This window comes from Onychomys torridus, chromosome 7, assembly GCF_903995425.1.
Source record: "Onychomys torridus chromosome 7, mOncTor1.1, whole genome shotgun sequence".
In the NCBI taxonomy this organism is placed as follows: Eukaryota; Metazoa; Chordata; class Mammalia; order Rodentia; family Cricetidae; genus Onychomys; species Onychomys torridus.
Genome location: NC_050449.1, coordinates 103,527,664 through 103,542,933, shown reverse-complemented (window position 1 = coordinate 103,542,933; position 15,270 = coordinate 103,527,664). Strand labels below are relative to the sequence as shown.

General features: G+C 47.2%; 1 protein-coding gene across 1 annotated transcript; it reads left to right on the top strand.

Moving 5' to 3' along the window:
- The first annotated feature begins 3,332 nt into the window (after nucleotides 1–3,332).
- Nucleotides 3,333–5,304, top strand: Ccrl2 (C-C motif chemokine receptor like 2). Its single transcript, XM_036193810.1, has 2 exons — nucleotides 3,333–3,912; nucleotides 4,216–5,304. The coding sequence occupies exon 2, from the start codon at nucleotides 4,227–4,229 to the stop codon at nucleotides 5,298–5,300; it is 1,074 nt and encodes a 357-aa protein (XP_036049703.1). The 5' UTR covers nucleotides 3,333–3,912; nucleotides 4,216–4,226; the 3' UTR covers nucleotides 5,301–5,304.
- The last annotated feature ends 9,966 nt before the right edge of the window (nucleotides 5,305–15,270 follow it).

Below are 15,270 nucleotides of genomic sequence, written 5' to 3'. Positions count from 1 at the left end.
CCCCTATGTTGCTTTTGTTAACCTCTGTTCACAGAAGAATCTCTTCTCATTCATGTGAGATATGGTTAGTATTGAACCTGTGTCTGTCCCATCCAACCCATCCCTGTGAGAACTGGAGAGTAACTGACTTGCTAGGAAAGTAAGAAAAGAGGGAGAGCTGGAGAAGTGGGGCTGGGAGGGACTTCTTCATTCCTCTCTGACCTTCTCTGCACTCAGATGACAGTAGCCAAGCAAATGATCAGGTGCAGCAACAGGCAGTGTGGCCTCACAGGACATGTGACTTCCTCTTTTAAATGTGCTCAAGCCCCTGTGGGTTCCCTGGACTTACGACACTGTGGGTTTGGAAAGTTTTCATTTCCATTTCTTGTTACTTTGGGGAAATACAATTTTTAGGAAGTCTAGAGCCCTCCAGGGTCACAGAGAATGCTGTGGGACCTGCCCAAAGGCCCACTTCAGGGCCATTGCATCTGCCTCCCTCAGTCTGTGCTCCAGACAGTGCCACCTCACAGGAGACAGCTAAAGACAACTGCTGGTGTGGGACTTCAGGAACATGGCCTGGTCACCACTCACAGGACAGCCCAGGGACCACCCCAGCTCCACAGCTCATGTAGGGCCAGCTGAGAGTTCGGATGTGACCACATTATGGTCATTTCTCAGGAAGGGCCACCACAAGCCTCGTGTGTAAAAAGACTCCCTAGTCTGGGTACTTTGCGGTAGGACCTTTAGAAGGTAAAACCTAGAGGAAGATTGTGGAGTGGTTGGTGACTGTGTTTGGAGGGAATGTTAGGGTCCCAACCCCATCTTCTCCCCCTTCACCTCCCTGCTAACATTAGGCCACTAGCTTTCTCTGCCATGTGCTCCCACCATGAAGCACTGTCTCATCACAGTCCCAGAGGTGATGGGCTGGGTGACCATGACGGACACTTCTGACAGTCAAAGGAAACTTCATTGCCTCAAATATTGTGTCACAGTGATGGAAAGGTGACTGAGACAATGGCTCTGTTTGCTTTCAGATGCCAAAGCAAGCTTTCCTCAGACCTCTATGTCAGAGATGTATTTCCTTCTCTCCCATAGCCTTAAAGAAAACAAATAACAAATGCTGGTGTGGATGTGAGGAGACAGGAACCTTACACTCCTGGTGTGAATGTAAGCTGGTATAGCCAAGATGGAAATCAGTGTGACAGCAGGCGGGGGCCAGGGGCCAGGGCAGGGCCGGGGGCGGGGCTCAGGGATAGAGCACTTGACCAGCATGTGGGCCTATGCTCAATCTCCAGTAGTGGCAAAAAAATAAACAAAAAACAATATCAGAGTGGAGGTTACTCAAAACAAACATACAAACAAACAAAAACAAAACCCTAAAAATAGAACTACCATGTGACTCAGCTGAGCTACTCTTGGGTAGATACTCAACCGACTATGTCACCAGACCTCAGAGATCCTTGCACAACCACATTTACTGCTGCACTATCCTTGAAGTGCATCTAGGAAGTGGATCCAGTCTAGATGCCCATCAACAGATGAATGGATAAGGAAACTGTGATATATAGGCATGATGGAATTTTATTCAGCCAGCAAAGAAAATGAAACTATTACATCTGCAGGAAAATGAAACAGAAAATCAGAGTGTAAAGTGAACTAAGCCAAACTCTGAAATACAAATCTTGCGTATTTTCTCTCATATGTAGAATCTAGACCTAAATGTGTGTGTGTGTGCGTGTGTGTGTGTGTGTGTGTGTGTGTGTGTGTGTGTGTGTGATATGAGACTAGAAAGGAGGCCATGAGAGGAGAGGAAGAGATCTTAAGGGAAGAACAAGAGAAAGAGAGGGTGATAGAATCCGTGACATGGAGACAGAAAGAGAGACAGCTTGGGGGATAAAGAGGACCAACAAGAAGGGACAGGGAAGGCAGAGCCTTAGGGCTGAGGACAGAGAAGAGCAAAGACAGTGACTCATGTATATGACTGTGTCATAATGAAACACACTATTTTGTATGCCAATCTGAAAAAAAAAAAAAAATCCTATGGCCTGAGTGTGAACAGCTGGAATGCTGGGAATCAACCCCAAATAACAGAGCACTGAAAGTGAAGACCACATGATGGAGAAGTTGGAGTGACCTGAATTTACAGACTACCCCCTTTCCTCAAGAGATTTCAATTTTGCATCGCTATATGACACGAAACATATAGGGTGCCTGCTATCCCCACCCCACTTTCCCATCTAATGAGCAGTGTGTACGCCAGTGAATCGGCCCTTGGTCTGGGAGTGAACTATGAACCACTTAGCCTGCTCACTCACAGGCCAGGTGTCGCCATGTGACTCCAAGGCATCTAGCTGCATAGGGCAGAGACCTCAGGAGGAGGGTGACAGCTGACACCTCCTGGTGAGTCCCACTCACCCTTAGATGCTCCCCACCAGTGGGGGAGCCTTATTGGGAAGCTCTTCCATTCTCCGTTCTCATACAACCAAGCTATGTTTCCCTTTCTGCCAGGATGCTTGGAGCTTAATGCTCAATTGTGTTTATCTTGGTTCTGTTCTTTTGATATTCTCTTATTAGTCTCCTCATTATCTATTTCTATTTTTATAGGTACACTTTCTGTATCATGTGTGTCGGACACGTTTTTGATAATGCAAAGGATGTGCCTAAATCAGAGACATCCACTATCCCAGATTAGTTCAGTCATTGCCCGGGGGCAGTTCATACCTTTTTCCCCCAGCTCGCCTAGGCTTTTCTTCCTATGATCCCCACCTCCAATGTGCCTTTCTCCTCTGCCCTATCCCCACCACTCAAGGCCAGGCAACTGTCTTCATCCCCACTCTCCACATGAAGCAGGGCCTGACCTCACAGTATTTCCCCACTGATCACGCCCCACCTGATCACGCACGCCCCACCCATTCTCACACAGGATCACCTCCCGGGGCTTTCCCTGAGCAGGGTCAGCCATGCCAAATGTCCCAGCACTAACTGCTTCCTTCCGGCTGCTTGCAACACTCTGCTTTCCTCAGGAGGGTTTTCCACAACAGCCAGGCATTCAGCAACACTACTTCCCTGTCCCCCTCTGTTCCCAATGTCCTTGCCTACTGATATCACTCTAGCTCCCATGTTCCCCAAATCAGCTCTAGCACTCTATCCACCAACAAAAATGCATGGCAGAGAAAACAAAGAAAAAACCAACACCCACCACTCACTGTGTTTCCCCTGCAGATCACTAGTCCCGGCCCTGCTTCAGCAGAGAGGCTTTTCACCAGTGCTGGTGTCAGCTGACTTGAGGGTCGGGACTCTGGTGAGTATGGGCACTTTCGTGCTCTGGAAGCCGATATCTACTCAAGAGAACTTATGTCAGAAGCCGCGGGGGCGGGGCGGCACAGCTCAGCTTCTGACATCACCCTCTTATTATCACGGCAAGCAGGCTTGACTTAGCACCCTTATCTGAGGCAGCTTGGAGGACAGCTGGCTAAAAGGTACCTGGAATCAAACATGGGATACTGGGAGAGGGAGAGACGAAAACAACGTCTCAGTTTCTCCGAGGCTGACAGAGGCTCCTGAGAGCGGCTTCAGAACTTCTTTCCAGCTGGCCCTTGAAAGCGGTGCCTGGAAGGGCAGAGGCTCAGAGGGATAAACAGTGCTGCTGTCTCCAGCTCCTCGGGGTCAGGAGCAGCCTGCTCAGAAGGAAGTGGCATTCCTCTGACCCCAGTGTTCCCACAGCCCCCCACCGGATGGTAGATCGTGGGGCTGCGCCCTTCCCCACCCTTGGGAACTCCGTCAAGTGGTAATCTTTATCTTGCCAGTTTGTCCACGTGCTTGACCAGTGGGGTTTCACTTTTGCAAACATTTGTTTATCTCTTGAGAGAAAAATATCAAGCAGCCTGCCCCAAGAACGCTGTTTCGCCTGTTCCAGTTCAAGCCGTGAGCAAGGTAAGGAAATATTTTTAAATAGTTGGGAGGTAGGAGGAACACCAACTTCTCTGGTTGTTTTTAACTCTTTGTTTCCTTAGGTCCTATCTCCTATTAATCGAGCCTTGTTTTAACCAAAAGAATCCAAGCGACTGTAATGTCCCTGGCTCCTTTTGTGCCTGGCAGATCTGTCTCATTACCAGCTCAGTCCCTGGGTGCTTAATGGGTAGACTGAGTAGAGCCACCACTCTGGGGACCGGGGGCATGCTTACTTTCAATCTTTAGCTCTAGGGGAGGGAAACATAATCTTTGGTTTCCCCACAGGGCAGCCGGAGATGGATAATTACACAGCGTCCCCAGAGGATGAGTATGATGTCCTCATAGAGGATGACCTGGACAGCAGTGAGATGGACCCAGTCCTCACCCCCAAGTTCCTCTCTGACCAGCAGGTCCTGCAGATCTGCTGCACTGTGTTTGCGATGGGTCTCCTCACCAACGCGCTGGCTGTGTTTATCCTGGTGAGATACAAAGGATTCAAGAATGTGTGGAACATCTACTTGCTTAACCTGGCGCTTTCCAGTGTGTGTTTCCTGCTTCCCCTGCCATTCTGGGCACACACTGCTGCACACGGGGAAAGCCCTGGCAATGGGACTTGTAAAGTTCTTGTTGGACTTCACTCCACCGGCTTATACAGCGAGACACTTTTCAACATCGTTCTCCTCATGCAAGGGTACAAGGTGTTTTCCCAAGCGAGGCTGGCCTCCATCTTCACGAAGGTGCCCAGTAGTGTTGCTATAAGTGTCCTAGCATGGGTCACAGCTCTTGTACTTGCTTTGCCTGAAGCTGTGTTTTATCAGCTTCAGATGGAAAGTCAGAAGCACAAATGTGCCTTTGGCAAACCTCACTTTTTGCTAATTGAGGAGCCATTCTGGAAGCATTTTCTGACTTTAAAGATGAACATTTTGGTCCTTGGTTTTCCTCTGGTGGTTTTTATATTCTGCTGTGGACAAATGAGGAAAGTGCAGGCCTTCAGGGAGAGGCAGAACGACCTTCGAAAGCTGGCCTTTGTCACGATGGGTGTGTTCCTTTTGATGTGGGCACCCTACAATATTGTGCTCCTCCTGTCCCAGTTCCAGGAACACTTGTCCCTGCAGGATGAGAAGAACAGCTCCCGCCTGGATGCAAGTATTCAAGTCGCACAGCTCGTGGCCGCCACCCACTGCTGCCTTAACCCTCTCATCTGCTTGCTTCTTGACAAGGCCTTTGCGAGCTATCTCTGCAGCCTCTTCCCACGCTGCAACGACGCCCCGTTTCAAAGTGGTGGGGACTCTCATCGAGCAGCGCCAAGGGGAGGTCGTGACCAGCCCATTGAGCTCTACAGTAGTTTGCATCAAAGGCAGGACACATAAACACGGCTCCTTGTCTCTTTGTATTATTTTATGTAATTTTTTACATGTTTGTATAAAAATAGAATATAAGAAGAAAGAGCGCTGGCTAGTGAATATTTGCTCGGAAGCCTTGAATTTGTCTCGGGCACAGGGCTAAGCTATTTGTAAGGGTGAACTCCACTCCCCCTCCTTGCTAGTTGTCTACATTGTGGGTGGTGTTAGTACCATATCTCTAAGAAAGAAACTGAGGCTCAGTAATTTGTCCGATGTCATTCAACTACAAGGTGGCAGAGCTGAAGTGCAAACCCAGACATCATTGGCCCAGAGCCTGTGAGTTATCCAAGTATGCCAACCTTTCAATAATGGTCATCCGGGAGGAAGGCGTATGTCTGTAATCCCAGCACTCTAGAAGGCTGAGGTAGGAGGATTCCCACAAATGCAAAGGTAACCTGGGCGACATAGCAAGACCTCCCCAACCCCAGTTGAATGAATATATAGTTTTAAAGCCCAGTTTGAAGGTTGGGGTGTAGTTCAGTTGATAGGATGTCAGCCTTGCATCCCTGGCTTTGATCCCCACCACAGCATGGACTTAGTATGTAGCCCTGGCTGTCCTGGAACTTTCTTTATAGACCAGGCTGGCCTTGAACTCAGAGATTCCTGTCTCTGCCTCTTAAGTATGGGGATTAAAGGTGTGTGCCATCATGTCCAACTCTGTGGTGTACATCTTAATTTTAGTTCAACTCAAGAAGTAGAGGCAGGATGATCAGAAGTTCAAGGTCATCCTTGGCTACACAGTGAGTTCAAGGCCAGCCTGGGCCCATTAAACCCTATCTCAAAAAGAAGAGTCCTTAAACCCAATTTGACTGCATTCTAAATTAGAAGCAAACATTAGCGTGGAAACAGTTTTCCAGATACATGCTCCCTCAGGTCATGAGAAGAATTAACTTCATGGAGGTTGTGGAAACCAAAGGTAAGGCAATTGGTCCCGTGGGAACATGCTAGGCTTTCTTGACTAGTACCCAAGCTTCTCAGGTTCTTCCAGCCTGTGAGTCTTCCAAGAGTTACCTGCCTCTGACTATACCATGAAGGCTGTGGTGTCTTAGGAAATTTAACAAGAGTAGATGTAAAAGTTGGATTTAATGAGCACTGTGGTGCACATCAGATGTACATTAGAAACGTTGGATTTAATGAGCAGTGTGACCTTTGAAATATAACACATACCTCAGGCCCCATTAACCTGTGACTACAAATAATTTCCCACTTCCTTTTGTAGCTGAGTTACACAGCACGGCTTCCACCTGCCAGTCAGCAAAAGAGGCCAGCTCTTTGCCGGGGGTGACACGTCTCTGAGCGCCCGAGACCGCCGAGTGACCCCTCTTTCATTTACAGCTGCACTCCACACCCCGTCTGGGCTGAAGGCTTGTGGCCACAGCTCTTCTTTTAGGGCTACGATGGGGCTACAGGCCTCCAAATGGGGCCAAGTGCAGGCAGGTTCAGAGACTGAGGAGAGCGTTCGCCCAGGAATCCTCCCCAGGACAAAGGATTCTCCCATGTCATCATGGGAGAATGTCAACGACAGTCATCATCATAACAGAAGGAAGGAAAAAGAAAAGGCCATGGAGAGAGCCCAGTGAAGACGCTTGCTGTGCAAGCCTGGTGGCCTGAGTTCAACCTCTGGAAGCCACATACAGGGGGGAGGAGAGAGCTAATTGAAGAGTTGCCCTCCAACTTCCACACGTGTGCTTGCCATATACACACACAGGCATGCGCACACATACCGCCCCCCCCCCCCCCCCCCCCCCACCACACACAACTGAAAGACGTTTTGAAAAGGAAGAACCTGATGGTGGCATCTCCAAGTAACTTAAACTGGAATTCTTGTACACTGCTGGTAGGAATACAAAATGGCACAACCAGTTTGGAAAAGATGGAAGTTTCTTAAAAAGCGAAGCATATCGTTACCTGTCATCCCACTTCCAAATGCTTACCCAAAGAAAATGAAGATGAAAACATGCCTTACACACACCTGGACACAGACCTTCATGAAAGCTGTATGTATAGAGCTGTCACCTGCCACTGATCCACCTGTCCCTCAACAGACAGATGGAGAAACAGTAGCAGACTACAGGACCACACAGTTTCATGGATGAAGTCCTAAAAGGCCGAGCAACAGATGACTTCTGCTCAGTTAGACTTTTTAATTTCCAATATGTTTATTTTTAATTTTATTTAGAAATTTTAGAAAGCACAAACTAACCCTTGGTGGCTGAAGTCAGTGGTTGTGAGGACCGCTTAGACAAGAGGGTCTGGGGTACAGAGAGAACAAGAGCATGAGGGCCTAGTGGGTGCGCTTGTCATCTGGACAGCGGTGTCTGCACTAACAGTCACATGTGCCCAAACCTTATTTGTAGGCTTTAAATATGTGATCTATTGTGCACCAACTGTGCCCCAATATGACTGATTTTAAAAGCCTCTGAAACCCAGCAGTGTGTTAGTGCAAGCTGTCTCAGAGTACACACAGGCTAGGGTCCTCTGCGGCCCAGGCTTCCATCACACACTCAGATAGCTTCCAAGCAGCATAAGGGACACCTGCCCATGGACCGCACCATCCCATCCTTGACAGGGAACACAGTTGCAAGAGAGACTTAGAGAGAAAGTATCCCAGGAGATATGCAAAGGGGTTTGGGAAGTTCAAGAAAGATTGGCTCAGAATATAATTTCTTCACAGATTTAAGGAAGTAGGTTTGGGCTCTCCACCCACTTCTATTCTATGTCAAACAGAAGTCTCAGAGGAAATAACATCATTCTCTGACACTTACTGACAGGGATGAACTCAAAGGACAGCCTTGTCAAAATTTCCAGAATGAAATTCAGAAAGTGGAAAGATCTAGAAACACTAATGGGAGCTGTAAGTAAGACAGATGCTGAGACTCAAGAGTGCGACATCCTCAAAACACCAAGTAGACTGTCCCCTAAAAATAAGAACAATATTTGAGGACCAGTGAGACGGCTCAGAGGGTAAAGGCAACAAGCCTGATGACCTGAGTTGGGTCGCTGGGATCCACTGGGTGGAAGGAGAGAGCCAACTCCCACAAGTTGTCCTCTGACCTCTATTTGTGCATTTTGGCAGACACACACACACACACACACACACACACACACACACACACACACACACATGCACGCACACAAGTAAACATGCAATAAAAATTAAAAATAACACTAGCTTTTCTATTTTTCTACAAATACTGTAATAAAAACTAACAAACTGTAGAAAGCAAACAGAAAATGGCTAGTATAGTTTTTAAAAAATCAGTAGTGCTTCTGTTTTCTTGCAAGTTACTTGCCAGTGGAAGCAACTGCTGGTTGGCTCTGTCTATGAGGAAGGTTCATCACTTTGGGACCAACTGTGGAATATTGCAGTAGGCATGAGTGAGGGCATTATCAGTCATCAGCCTTCAGTCTTACCATGGCAACCATACAAAGACAGACCTTCCTGTGTTTGGGCACTGAAATCCAACCTTCCGGCACTCCAGACCACACTGCCTCTACACATACCCAGGAAAGGGTGTAGCCATCTTGGCAGGAATGAAGACATGTATGCCTCTCTCCTTTTGGAGATCAGACTACTGAAACAATGGAGGGAACTGAAATTTCCCAGGAGTCTCATGATAGAGAAGGAGGAGCTGCTGTCAGCTTATAGGGAACTAGTCCTCTGGGAAGAGATTTCACACAGCTCTGAACACTGGTTAGACCACCTTGTAGGAGAGACTGGACTGGAGATGATGATATTTGGGACCACACCTTGACCAGGCATGGTTATACAGAGCTCTTGCTCCCTATTTAAACCTGAACCTCATGTCAGGACCCCAAGTCTAGACTTGGGTGGGTGTGTCATGTGTTACCATATTTATTAGGATCAGAGTCTGAGCCCTGACAGACCCCAAACAAACCAGGCTTGGTTTGCTTGAATTGTCCTCAACAAGTCAATTAAACAAAGAAGCAATGGGAGAGAGAGAGAGAGAGAGTTAATTGATATGCTACACTGCGGTCCTGTGTCCTTCTTTGTCCCTCTGGGTCCTAGTCAGGTTTTGGTTTGAATAGAAGGCAAGAGGCATGCGGCAGGACAGGCTGGGTTAGGGTATAGTTCTGCCCATCACCACTGTCCTAGCTCACTTCTACTGCAAGCCTGAATATGGCTTGCCCGGGGGTTGTCAGGACCCACATTTTGAAGCTAACAGCTCCAGGTAACAAGGACACCTCTGAAGACTTTGTACAGAGGTCCCCAGAGCCATCTCACCTCTCTGAAATGGCACTGTGAGACGTCCTGTGGGTTTTCCCAGCACGGTGGCACTGTTCCTGCCTTGTACAGGGTGAGGGAGAGAAGCATAGGGAACAGTGTAGTACCCCAGGACTCTACCTGATTTGGGTTGTGCATGCTTGCCTTCTAATAACACTCTTGACATCCCAGCTCCTTTACCTACTCATGCTACACACACACACACACACACACACACACACACACACACACACACACACACATGCCTCTCTCTGAACAATGCAACTAATAACCTCAGACCCCACATTTGTCAGGCTATACCTTCACCCCTCTCTGAACAATGGGTATGTTTCTCTTCTCCATCCAAATCTGAAAGTTTCTGTTCAAAAGTGTTCCTGGTGCATCCTAGCTGAGGGTAAGTTCATCAAGCCTGAACTGGATTTGAGTGCATGTGCGTTAAGGCAAAACTGTGTCCCCAAGTGAACTTTTAGGGAGAGTCCCCCGTGCTCTAGTGGCTTTTCTGATGCTGTGACTAAACATCCTGACCTAAATCAAGTTGGGGAGGAAAGGCTTGGCTTACAGGATATAGGCTGTCAGTGAGGGAAGCCAAGTCTGGAATGGAGCAGAGACGATGGAGGAGCTTAGCGGCTTGCTGTTCCTTGCTTGCTCTGATACCTTGCTTGTACAACCTAGGACCACCTGTCCAGGGATGGTGTGGTCCACAGGGGGCTGGACCCCTCTACATCAATTAGCAATCAAGAGCATGCCCCACAGACATGCCCATAGGTCAGTCTGATGGACACAGTTCCTCAGTTGAGACTGCCTCTTCCTAAATATGTCTAGGTTTGTGTCAAGTTGACAAAAACTAACCAGCACGCCCTATTTATCATTTCATGCCTGTGTATAACTAGGCATGCATATGATCAAAATCAGATGCATCTTGGGAAGAAACATGCACAGTAGAAGAAAATGACTATATGACTTAATCTATCAGTTAAAACAGAGGACCGCCCTCAGTATTCCCCTAGTCACCAAATTCCTCCTTCTCTTGAATCCAGTCAAGCGAAGTCCCAACAATTGGGGCCCTTGAGCATCTCCACTCATGAGGCCGCTGCTCCTCACAGTACTTTCTGGTCTTTTCTATTGCTTTGCTCTAAATGAAGTTTCCTTGCAATTTTTGCAAATTTGTATAAACTTTCATTTCAGTTCTTTGGATAAGAGGCCAAGAACCTGGAAACATTTGACCCTCACCCCTACCATGGGTTAAGAGGGCATTTGTAGGCATGAGCCCTGCCAGCAGCGGTTCAGTTAGCTTGAAGACTCATCAATGTTAGTCGGTTCTTTCCATCTTAGGAAGGTGTAGAAGGCATGACTTTCCCCACAAGGTCTGCTTCATAGCTGAAGAGATGCCTGATGGGCCATTTTTGGCTTTCCTCAGACAGTTCTATGAACTGGAAGCAGATGATGGGTGAGGAAGGGTGGGCTGGGAAAGGCAGGACCTGTCCTGGGTTCTTCTGGCTCAGTCTGTGGAGACAGCGAACGTGTTCTCACACTGTGGCTCTGGGTCAGTCTCTGCCTTCTCTTCCTTCTTCCCTGTTCCCTGGTCCAGAGAGAGTGGAGGGCATTATATCTAGTTGAATCTTTTCCAGTGTGAGTGTGCCACCAGGAAACAATGCCCTTGGCTCCACAAGGGGGAAACAGAAGCTAAGGGATCTTTTTAGTTCTTTGCTTGTTTGATTGTTTTTCTGCTGTGCAACTAACCTAATTAAGCTCTTAAAAATTCAACATTTAAGACAAGGGGCCTGAGGTAGAATCATAGACCAAGAAAATATTGCTTTGTTTTGGGTTTCTGAAGGCAAAGATCTGACATAATGTCAAGTTACATTTCTGACATTCTTCCACCAAGGGAGACAGGACAAGGGACCTTCTCAGGACTGCAAGGACCTTGGGGGAATTCAGTAGGACTTGGGTTCACTGTACCATGACATCATCCTGAGAAAGCCTTGAGACCCTGTCACAGGTAGAAACAGAAAATGATACTACAGATAGGCTGTGTTGAATCCAGAGTTCAGAGGTTTTCCTGAGGACGTGGGTGTGAGGAAATTACAACATGATACTAAGCAGAACCCATTCTGTGAGGATTAGTTTTCATTGTCAGAATGACTGGACTTAGAAACTCCATGTAGACACACTCCTGGGCCTGTCTGTGAGGGAATTTCCAGAAAGGTTTCACTGAAGGGGGAGGATCCACTCTGAATGTGGGCAGCACCATCCCTTAGGCTGGGTTCCTGTCTGAATTAAAAGGGAGAAAGTGAGCTGAGCACCGGTATTCATCATTCTCTGCTTCCTGACTGTGGACACCATGTGACCAGCTGCCTCACACCCCTGCCTCTGTGCCTTCCTCACTATGGTAAAGTATACCCTAAACTGAGTGAAAAGGAACTTCCTTAAACTGATTTTTTTTGTCACAGTAACTAGAAAAGTAACAGGAGTACACACTCAGCTGAGTGTGAGGATGGAGGAGGCAGGAGGCATGAGTCTGTGGGACCAGCATTGTGCAGAGTCCACATGCACACATCTAGATTTTACATGTATGTGTCTGTCTAAAATCGTTAACTAGAGGTATTATTTATTACATAGTGGTTTTCTCCCATAAGGCCATGAGAAGCACAGACCCCCAGCAGCCTTCACAGATGACTATTTCATCCACATCGGACTTCACAATTCTGATGACCAGTAAGTTTTGACTATATCCCTAGCAAAGCAGAAGCCAAGGGGATGAGTTTCCTCTTCTTTCTTTCCATCATCTATCTCTGCCTTCGCCAAGAGTGCCTACCACCTCTAATATCAGGGTATCATTCGTTCTTAAAAGTCAAGCAATATATCTTCAGAGTGCTCAGGACCTCTCTTAGGAGGACCCCAGACCCTGAGAGCCTTGATGTCCCCTGACTACTGCCTCCACCACCTCCCAGCCTTCCCCTGGGTTACCTCTCATCTCGGGATCCCTGTCCTCTCTCCATGTGCTTTTCTCTTAGGCAAACGACCTTCCAGGATCTTTGTTACCAAAGGAAAAGACGGAAAAGTCAACAAAGGGTGGCCATCCCTCCATCCTGGGTATCACTGTTAACACTCCAAGAGGGTCAGCTCAAAGGTCTCACTCTTGTCTTGAGTAACACACCTCACAAGATGCTTCCCTAATGGGCACTGGATCTAACGCTGACTCCTGGCTCCACCCTGCCATTCAAGCATTGCTTCTGGCATTTTTTCCCACTTCTGTTGAAACACTTGTGAGAATCTATTCCAGAGCATGGCACTGGGAGTCAGCTGTGCTGTCACTTTCAACGTAAGGGCCAGGGTGGCGCTCACGCCCACAGCTGCTGCAGGGGCTGGTGACCTGTTAATGTCCTCTACATTCTAAATTGTGAGCCTGAGGTAGAAAAAGTGTGTGTGTGTGTGTGTGTGTGTGTGTGTGTGTGTGTGCATGTGCATGCATGCGCACACTCACGTACACATGCAGGTGACTACTGAGATCAGAGGCATTGAATCCTCCTGGAGCTGTAATTGCCTGTGGCTGTAGATTGTCCAACATAGGTACTGAGCCATCTCTCCAGCTCAGTTACTATTTTTCTGTGGATTGAAGAGATGAGTGAGTGATTAAGAGCACTTTCTGCTCTTACAGAGAACCCAGGCTCAGTTTTCAGAATCCACATGATGGTTCATGACCATCTGTAATTCCAGTTCCAGGAGACAGGACATTCTTCTGGCCTCCGAGGATGTCAGGCATGCACATGGTACACAGACATAAATGCATGAAAAACACTCATACACATAAAATTTAAAAAATAATTTTAAATATTTATTCTATTTTTCTTTACATGTATGTGTGTGTGTGTGTCTTGGTAGACATATGTGTGGGTGACCATGGAAGCCAGAAGAAGGTGTCAGATCCCCTGGAACTAAAGTTACAGGCTCTGGGAGCCAAACTTGGGTCCTCTGGAGGAGCAGAAAACACTCCTAACAGCTGAGCTGCCTCTCCAGCCCCTTAGTTACTTTTCCTGTTGCTATGACCAATCCCTGAAAAGCAAATCACCTTACAGTTTGAGTCCATCATGGAGGAGCGGGAATGGAGCAGGCTACTCTGGTGGTAGCAGTGGGCAGTTGGGAGTCCACCTCAACTCTTGGAAGAACAGGAGGCAGAAAACAGACAGGAAGGGGCTCAGCTTTGTGGGACCAGGCTAGAAGACCCCAGTGACCCACTTCCTCCAGGAGGATTCCACTTTGGAAAAGTTCTACAACCTTCCAAAAGACTGTTGTGGCTGGGGACCATGTGTTTAACTACGTGAGCCAATGGAGGACATCTCATATTCCAACCACAACAGGGACAGAGACGAGCCCTGAAACTGAAATAACCCAAGGTTCTGTTTCTGATCCAGAAAGGAAGTGGGGTGGGTGTTCTGCTGGACCATTTCACTAACATGTGTCATGTGACTTTACTCGGCATTGAAATAATGGGGACCAAATAGAAACTTTAAGAGTTATTGTCTGGCACCCCCGCGTCTTCCATTTCCCATGTTCAAGGTCTAACAAGCCCCAAATGAAGATTTCTGCTTCATCCTGGGTTCAGCCCAGCGGGGCGAATGGCAGGACGCTGACCCATGGTGGCCACAGATGCCAAGGGAGGCATGCTTTCTTTGTTGGTTAGCCAGCAGGGCTCTATCTAGGGTCCTTGACTCCAGCTGTGTAGCTTCTAATAACAGATGACACTGGATTTTCATTTCAGCCAGGGAACAGGACTTCATTGGTGGGTGGTTTTTGTTTTGTTCTTTAGGGGTCTTTCAGGGTGTGTGTGTGTGTGTGTGTGTGTGTGTGTGTGTGTGTGTGTGTGTTTTGGTTTGGGTTTTTTGTTATTGTTGTTGTTTGTTTATTTGTTTGTTTTGAGACAGCATCTCACTATGTATCCCTGGCTGTCCTGGAACTCATAATGTAGACCAGGCTGGCCTCATAGAGATCTGACTACCTCTACCTCCCCGGGGCTGGAGTTAAAGGTGTGTGCCACAACATCCAGCTCACTGATGGGTCTTTAATTTCACTTTCGTATCTGATTGATTCAAAAGGACTTACATTGTCTATTTGTCATAGAGATTATCTAAATTATTCTATTATTAATAAAAACTCGAGTGTCAAATATGGGGTTAAAACCTGGTTGATCAGAGAAGCAGTGAGAATCAACCAGTGACCTCCTCTCTCTCTCTTTCCTTGATGCAAACTGCCCAAAAATCTTTCTAATCCCTCCTTAGTATTTCCTGTGTCTCTCTATATGTCCTGGGTCCTCCAAAACCCCTATGACTGATTCTGGTCAGCTAGTAGCTAGCTCCATCCTCGGACTCAAGGTAAACTTTATTGGCAGTCTTAGAAGTATCAGAGTGTGGTCAAAATATCCCACAACAAATTGTCATGTTTTACATTTGCAAGCATTAAACTCTATCATCAAATGTTTCTCATATAATATACACCTCAAGATAGTGAAGGACAGCACATCTGGCCTTAATTCAACAAAGCAAATGAAAAACAAAAAAGAGTCTGGTCTCTTTTCTGAAAATTCCAGAAGGATCTGCAGGTGGCAACAGAGATGCCCATTTTTGTTAGCAATCATGAGCATTGGGCAAATGCATGATGAAGCAGAATTGTAGAATCATCTGCACTTTGAAGAGC